This window comes from Cervus elaphus, chromosome 2, assembly GCF_910594005.1.
Source record: "Cervus elaphus chromosome 2, mCerEla1.1, whole genome shotgun sequence".
NCBI lineage: Eukaryota > Metazoa > Chordata > Mammalia > Artiodactyla > Cervidae > Cervus > Cervus elaphus.
The window spans coordinates 23,147,068-23,156,053 of record NC_057816.1 but is presented as its reverse complement, the minus strand read 5'-3'; the positions used below and the strand labels follow the sequence as shown (position 1 = coordinate 23,156,053).

Below are 8,986 nucleotides of genomic sequence, written 5' to 3'. Positions count from 1 at the left end.
ATGGACCCTGGAAGTCACTCTTCAGTGACTGAGTTCATCCTCTCTGAGGTCACAGAACAGCCACAACTCCAGCTGTCACTTTTCCTCCTCTTCCGAGGAATCTATGTGGTCACGGTGGTGGGGAACCTGGACATGATTACATTGATAGGGCTCAGTTCTCACCTGCACACTCCCGTGTACTATTTCCTCAGCAATTTGTCTTTATTGACTTCAGTCAGTCCACTGTCACTACCCCCAAAATGCTGGTAAACTTTATGACAAATCAGAACATCATTTGTTTCTCTGAATGCATGACCCAGCTCTACTTCTTCAGCACTTTTGCTATTGCAGAGTGGCACACGTTGGCTGCAATGGCATATGACTGCTAAGTTGCCATCCACAACCCTTGCTTTAAAATGTTATCATGTCTTACCACATCTGCCTCTGCCTCACAGTGGGAGTTTATATTTTGGCCATCATTGGATCCACAATCCATACAGGATTTATGTTGAGACTCCTTTTCTGCAAGAACAAGGTGATTAACCATTATTTCTGTGATCTCTTCCCACTCTTGGAACTATCCTGTTCCAGCATCTTCATCAATGAATTATTGGTTTGAGTCTTGAGTGCATTTAACATCCTGACTCCTGCCTTAATCATCCTTACATCCTACATCTTCATCCTCTCCAGGACTCCAAATCCACTCCACTGAGGACAGATCCAAAGCCTTCAGTACATGCAGCTCTCACATCTTAGCTGTTGTTGTTTTCTTTGGATCTGCAGCATTCATGTACCTGAAACCATCATCTGTGAGCTCCATGGATCAAGGGAACGTGTCCTCTGTGTTTTATACCTGTATCGTTCCCATGCTAAATCCTCTAATTTACAGTCTGTGGAATAAGGATGTCAGATTTGTCCTGAAGAAAATTCTGGAAAGAGGAAAATGCATATGAATAGAATCAATAGCATGATGTAATAGAAGTCATTTGGTTTGCTGGACTCTGCAGTGTGTTAGATATATTGCTCAAATTTTGGGAAATTTATTGATACTTCTCTATATAACTCATCTCCAAAATTCTCTTCCTGGCTACTTCTTTGAACATACATTACAATGATTATATAAGGAAAAATACAATAATAGAATTTTTTAAAAAAAAACCTTGAATGCTAAAGGAGCTTACTTTTATTTTTAATAATAATATATCTAGGAAGAACAGCAATGCTTATGATGATTATGGTGAAAATCACAGCAATGCATATTACCAAGATTTAGAAAATGTAAAGCACTACACCCAGTACTTTAAATGGATAGCTTTATTTACTATATTCCTTCAGGACAAATTCTAGTATTATTTTCCTTTGTAAAGAAGAAATGGAATGTTATTTCGCTTGTGTATTTGCCATGGTCCCAAACATAATAAATGATAGAGAAAACATAATAAGTGATACTTTTGCACAAGAAGATTGTGAGTAGGTCCAATGCCTCCCTGAGAATTTTCTTCTATATGTCAAGCATCATCACTTTCCTATAAGATTGTGTTTCTTTTCTCTAGATATCTTCTATTCTATTTTCACTTTTATTTCCTTTGATAAAATGAAAATAATCAAAATCTTTCAAACTGTGTTGGTCAAAGCAAAATTGCAAAGATGGAGATTTATTGCAGAGTTTCACAGTAGACAGTCATTAAAGAGATTCAAATTATAATTGAAATGTAACTCTTGGGCATACACACTGAGGAAACCAGATCTGAAAGAGACATATGCACCGAATGTTCATCGCAGCACTATTTATAATAGCCAGGACATGGAAGCAACCTAGATGTCCGTCAGCAGATGAATGGATAAGGAAGCTGTGGTACATATACACCATGGAATATTACTCAACCATTAAAAAGAATTCATTTGAACCAGTTCTAATGAGATGGATGAAACTGGAGCCCATTATACAGAGTGAAGTAAGCCAGAAAGATAAAGATCATTACAGCATACTAACACATATATATGGAATTTGGAAAGATGGTAATGATAACCCTATATGCAAAACAGAAAAAGAGACACAGATGTACAGAACAGATTTTTGGACTCTGTGGGAAAAGGCGAGGGTGGGATGTTTCGAGAGAACAGCATGTATACTATCTATGGTGAAACAGATCACCGGCCCAGGTGGGATGCATGAGACAGGTGCTCGGGCCAGGTGCACTGGGAGGACCCAGGGGAATCGGGTGGAGGGGGGGGAGGTGGGAAGGGGGATCAGGATGGGGAATACATGTAACTCCACGGCTAATTCATATCAATGTATGACAAAACCCACTGCAATGTTGTGAAGTAATTAGCCTCCAATTAATAAAAATAATTGAAAAAAAAATTTATGGTAGGCCATATATATTTCATACTGTCTTTTTTCATTACTTTCTCCAATTAGCTACATATGATTTTTAAAAGTTAAAAGTAATTAAATTTATGTTTGAAGAGTTCTTCAAAATCTGCAGTAAAACTGATGACATCCTAAATTATTTCTCTACAAAAATTTAGAAGCATGAACTTGAGTACCTTCTGTATAAAACCCGAGTGCAGGGAAGGTAACTTGTGAACACCTGATTTCTTAAGTCACTGAATAAAGTCAGACACCCAAAATCCTTGAAGCAAAACTCTTGGTTATCAAGCATATGACACACATGCCTTTCAAAATAATATGCATATTTGTTTTCTGATGGGTCAACACAGCAAATCTGGAGATACAGTGGTACCTAGAACTCTGTGGGGCTGCCTGGGCTGGCAGGCGGCCCTGACCTGGGTTTGGGTTTCCCCTGAAATGGTGGAATTCCCCGCCCCCATCAGGTAACCTGGAGCCAGCCAATCAGTATGTGCCCAGTAAGAAACAAAGGGAGAGCTGAAAAGCCCGCGGATGCCTAAGTTTGAACAAAAGCCCGCGAAAGTTTGTACCAATAAAATTGCTTTGCAAACATGTAACCAATCCGCTTAAGCCAGCTACTAACCGCTTATGCATACCTTATAAATTTGGGTAATCGCCTCTGCTCAGGGCTTTCTGACCCTGCACCACTGCGATGGTTGTGGCAGAAGGCCCTGGCTCGAGTCAGTAATAAACTTCCCTTTTTTTGCGAGTTGCATTGTCTTGGAAGCCTTCTCTCTTCCCGCTCGGGGATTCGGACATCGGGCATAACAAACTCGAACACTCCAGTCTAAAATACCATGGTTTCCCATACCTATACTGGAAAAAAACTTCACTTTTATTGACATTGAGGAAATTCTTAGTATGTAGAATATTATCCATGTAAACTATAGTTCAATAAATTTAGTTTAAAGATTAAAAAAATAGGAGTTATATATACTGTTGCAGTCAGAGCTGTAGATCTTCCTAGATTGCCACATTGAACCAGGACATGATTTTTTTTATTACTCTATATGTTAAGCAAATTGTTTCACATTAAGTGACACATCTCTATATTATTCCTCAATATTTCTTTTATTTATAGAGTTAGATAAATTCATTAACTTATTCTACTTGTTAGGAACTTTTCATGGGGTAATGGCAGCAACCAGTTGAAACCTTCCTGCAGCCTAGCATGTTAAAATATTTCAAGTACTACTATTTTATAAATGTTTCATGGTATCTAAATATAGTTAAATATAGGTCAGTGAGAAAAAAATCATTCAACTATTGCACACAAAGATTTTTTCTGATTTTTTGTTTATCTCTTGAGTGAAATCACTTTAGAATGTTCCTTTAATACACGTCTTAAATATTTCCTAAAATTTTGAGTTTTTATATAGCTTGACAGGAAATTCACCAGAGTTCTAATAAGATCTATCACAGCCTTGCTTTCAACCTATAATCTAACGAAAAATGATAAATTACAATGATATGACACTATTAAACACCTGAGAGTCAAAGGAAGAAAAGGGAACTGCTAATTGCAACTTATCCCAAGAGTTGATACTTGTGGGATATGATCCTAATGGGAGATCATTAGCATTATCTGTTCCTCATCTGACTCTTAGCATCTATACTTAGAGTATAAATCACCATTCATATCAACCACCCTTTGCAGAGGGCCATTGACTTCAACAGAAGTCAGGACCAGTGACTCAAAATTTTTACAACAGTATCTTCTATGTTATGACACTACAAGAAGAAGTCCTACAAGGTTAGTACTCAGAACTATCCACCTGCATCACCAGACCATTATTCCATTCAGAGAAATAAAGGAGAAGAATACAGAGCACTGGTGTACTGGGGAGCAAGAGGGATGTATCTGAATCCCAGTCCTGGACTTTAAAAAGTTAGATCATCTGTTCTAGCTCCCTCACAGTGCACTAATTGATGTGAGTAGCTATTTTTCTGTCTCTATCTCTCCTCACTCTGATATTCACACTCCCTGAGGAGCTAAGGTTCCCTTATCATCTCTCTGTCCCCGCTGGAGAAAGTTTTGGCCAGTATTTCTTTGTTTACTCACCTCCACTCAGGCAGTGTGAGAGCTTTGTTCACTTGTGTTGGAGTCTATGTTAACTTATTACTACAATCCTTTCAATAATTTTATTAAAAAATCATATTTATTGATATTTGTATATAAGGCATTGTGCCAAGCACTGTATTGAGTTTACAGTCTAGTACAGAAGAAAAGCCAATAAGTAACTCCTAATAATTGATGCAGAATGAAGCATGTACTAAATGTAAACATGAGAAAGGTATCCTCAGCACATAGAAAACGGTCTTATTAACTGGGGTTTCCATTATTAAAGTCCTTAACTTAAGGGCCCTAGCTATTTCAGATTCACTGGGAATGTGTGAGAGAAGATAAGGAAATATAATGAGTCAAAAAAAAAAAGAGATTCTACCAAATGCTGTTTTGTGCAATAGTTAAATCATGTGATACCTGGTGGGACATAAAAATAAAATATTTTGTTGTTGGGTGAAATAAAATCATTGAATGACAGAAATTTATTCAAACTTTATTTGGAGACCTTTGAGAATATTGATATTTAAGAGTTAACATTGAGTAAAAATTTCCAATTTCAGTATCATTGTATATATTTAGGTAGAAAGGAGGAACAAGAAAATGTCTTGAGGAAAGAAAAAAACAAAAATCCCAGCCATCATAGCAGGAATGAAAATGCCACTGAAACAAAAGTTAAAATGGGAAGCAACTCAATAGATTAAAATTCAAATAACAATGACAGTAATAGGGTCTTTCCAAGGGTATGGGACTGTGCTAAACATTTCATAGGAATCAGTATTGTGAATTTACACAGAAGGTAGATTTTAGTGTTTCTGTTTTTTCAGAAAGTTGGAGAGTAGACATATTATCTCCAGATCACACAGCAAGAATGGGGTCGATCTGAGGCTTCAGTCCTCTACTGTCTACCACAATCAAGATCCATTAGAACGAAGATAATAGAAGTAATCTAATCCAACTACCCATTTGGTGTGTCCTTAAAGAACATCTATATGCACATGGTTATTCAGTCTGTGCTCCAACTTTTATGACAGTCAGCTAGGGTGCGTCTGGTGATAGGGATATTTGTCTTTGCTGTGAAACCAAATATTTCTTCCCACAGTTTGAAGCAGTTAATTTTACCCAATCTCTTGAATGTATACAATAAGTTCAGTACCTCTCACTGCCATGTGATGAACATTGAGATAACTTTCCTTTGCCACATGAATTTTTGCCTTGCTAGAAAATAATATCCTTGGTTGTTTTAGCCATCTTAAAATAATTGATTTCTTGATGACATTTTTTTATGAAACTGTTCAGCTTTACCTGTATCACACACAGTATTTTATTTCAAACTGAACACAATAGCCAAATACTACTTGAGTGTTAATATGAATTTCTGTGTTCTAGAACCTACTCATTTCCTTTGCAAATCTTAACTAAAGATATATTGGTCTTTAGAAAGCACATCACAATGTTGACTAGTATTGAATTGACGTTAAAATTACTTATTTTATTTTGCATGTACTTTACTCATCCACATCTCTCCCATCTTTGAATTCTATTGTGAGCACATGCAACATGCATGACTATATTTTTAAAAGGTCAGCATATCAAACACCTAGTGTTGTGTTCAAATGCATTTTACGATTTGGAGAACAGAATCATTTTCTCACCTCCACCATTTAAATCATGAAATCCAAATTGCACAGATCAATCTTGGTACACTGATGCCATAGTCACAGTGGTGGAGTATGTGACTTGTACTTAGGGCATTGTACTCTCACCCCTAAGATTACCCAAATTAGAATAAGAAGAATGGTTCCTGGGGTGGAAAAACCTATGGAGGTATAAGCATGATGTCTGCCAAGCAGTTACATTTCTGTCCCCTGGGGTAAAAGTCCAGGGAGAAGAAACTGGAACATTAAATCTTCAGATCTCAGGTGAATAACACTGGTCATCACATTTCAGATATTTTCAGTTGAGATGTTACTAAAGAAGACAGCCCCAACTAATATAACTACTTTCCACAGACTTGTGAATCCTCTCTGTATTAATTATAGAAAGCCTATACAACTATTAATTATTATAAAAGAAAGGAGAATGCTATGCCATTCAACAGACATGAAATTGATATATAAATATAGAAACTCGGAGGAAGGAACAGTACTCAGAAATAATACTAGAAATGTTCATGTTGACAAACTCTATAAATCCATAAAGTGTTGTTTCTTTTAAACTTTATGAAATTTCTTATTTGTAAATTTCTTGATGTTTATAATTTCTTTTCTAGTTCAACCAGATTCACTGTTTGTCCTAGAGTAGCAGCAAGAGATACTGGAGAAATCCCTGCATTATGTATGTCCTCTGCTGAAAGATAAAGAATGAGCTCCATAGAATTACTCTCTACCTCTCTCTCATACACACAAACATACACACATGCATAAACCACTCTCTCTCTCTCACACACACAAATATATACTCATTTTCTGATTTTTTTTTTTGTTTCGTTTTTTAAACTTAGAACCTGTGGAAAAGGTAATGGACCCTAGAAATCACACCTCAGTGACTGAGTTCATCCTCGCTGGGCTCACAGAACAGCCACAACTCCAGCTGCCACTTTTCCTCCTCTTCCTAGGAATCTATGTGGTCACGGTGGTAGGGAATCTGGGCATGATCACACTGATTGGGCTCAGTCCTCACCTGAAAACCCCCATGTACTATTTCCTCAGCAACTTGTCCCTTATTGATCTCTGTCAGTCCACTGTCATTACCCCCAAAATGCTGGTGAACTTTGTGACAGAGAAAAATATCATCTCCTATCCTGAATGTATGACTCAGCTCTATTTCTTTCTTCTTTTTATTATTGCAGAGTGCTATATATTGGCTGAAATGGCATATGACCGCTATGTTGCCATCTGTAACCCCTTGCTTTATAATGCTATCATGTCTTATTATAGGTGCTTCCAGCTCACAGCAGCAGTTTATATCTTGTGCATCATTCAATCGACATTCCATACTTGCCTTATGTTGAGACTCTATTTCTGCAAGGCCAATATTATTAACCATTATTTCTGTGATGTTTTTCCACTCATGGAGCTATCCTGTTCTAGTATCTATTTCACTGAGTTATTGGCTCTAGTCGGCAGTTCTTTCAATGCCCTGATTCCTGCCTTGACTGTTCTTATCTCCTACATCTACATCCTCTACAAAATCTTCCACATCCACTCCACGGAGGGAAGGTCCAAAGCCTTCAGCACTTGCAGTTCCCATATCTTGGCTGTTGCTGTTTTCTATGGATCTGCAGCATTCGTGTACCTGCAGCCATCATCTGTGAGCCCCATGGACCAAGGGAAAGTGTCCTCTGTGCTTTATACCTGCATTGTTCCCATGCTGAATCCTTTGATCTACAGTTTGCGGAATAAGGACGTCAAATTGGCCCTGAACAAAATTCTGGACCTTGGAAAATACAGATGAATAAACTCAATGTTGGTATCATATCAGAAATAAATGTTTGTTTTGCTGAGATATACAATGTTTTAGTTTTATTGTTCAAATTTTTGGAAATTCAGGATCATTTCCCCATACAATACATTTCCCAAATTCTTTCCAGGCTAGTTCCTTTGAATTTGTGTTATATTGATTATGTATGGAGAAATATCAAGAATAATGTCAGAGACTCTTGAGAATTACAGAAACTCCAGTGCAATATAAAAAATACAAATAACAAGAATATGATGATCATAATGTAATAATATATTATTATTGAGATAGTATAAAATAGCAAGTGCTTTACATTAGACAACTTTCTTTAATATTTATATCTCTCAAAGCAAGCCCTAGTATTGTTTCCATTTGAAAGATGAATAAATTGAAACTTGTTTACTTTGAGTAAATGCCCATAGTCCCAAACTTAATAAAGACAGAGGCTAGAATGGAACCAGGCTTCAGGAACTGTGAGTTTACTCAAAATAATCTATTGCCCCCAGGTAATTGTGGGTAAATGTAAGGTCTTCCCAATAATTTCCTTCTACATATTAAGCTTCTACTTTTCCTGTGAGATTGTATTTCTTTCTGCTAGATCTCTTCAACGTGATGTTCACTTTTATTTCATTTGATTTAATGAAAATAATCAAAATATTTCAAACTTGTGTTGATCAAGCAAAAAGACCAAATGCAGAGTTAATACAGAATCTTATGATAAGACTTATCAAAGAGATTCAAATTATCATGTTCAATACCAACCGTTTTTATTAAAATTGCCCAATATATTTTTATCTTTAAACCATTAGTGCTATACTATTTATGTAACAGGGCTTCCCTGGTGGTTCAGTGGTAAAGAATACAGTTGCCAATGCAGGGGATGTGGGTTCAGTCCTTGGGTGAGGAAGATACCCCGGAGAGGGAAATGGCAACCCACTCCAGTATTCTTGCCTGGGAAATCCCATGGAGAGAAGAGCCTTGCAGGCTAGAGTCCACAGGATCACAGAGCGTCCATCCACCACAACCTTACCACTAAAGTACAACAGTAAATTTATGTTAACAAGTGCTCA

At 36.9% G+C, this 8,986-nt stretch overlaps 1 protein-coding gene and 1 pseudogene across 1 annotated transcript; both read left to right on the top strand.

Annotated features, from left to right (window-relative positions):
• On the top strand, positions 1 to 932 carry LOC122705160 (annotated as a pseudogene).
• Positions 933 to 6,974: 6,042 nt separating this feature from the next.
• LOC122705154 lies at positions 6,975 to 7,910 on the top strand. Its single transcript, XM_043920374.1, has one exon. It carries the CDS (start codon positions 6,975 to 6,977, stop codon positions 7,908 to 7,910), a length of 936 nt encoding a protein of 311 aa, XP_043776309.1.
• The last annotated feature ends 1,076 nt before the right edge of the window (positions 7,911 to 8,986 follow it).

Excerpts from the sequence above, each read along its gene's own strand:
- LOC122705154 (XM_043920374.1), top strand. The coding sequence starts at position 6,975 with ATGGACCCTAGAAATCACACCTCAGTGACTGAGTTCATCCTCGCTGGG.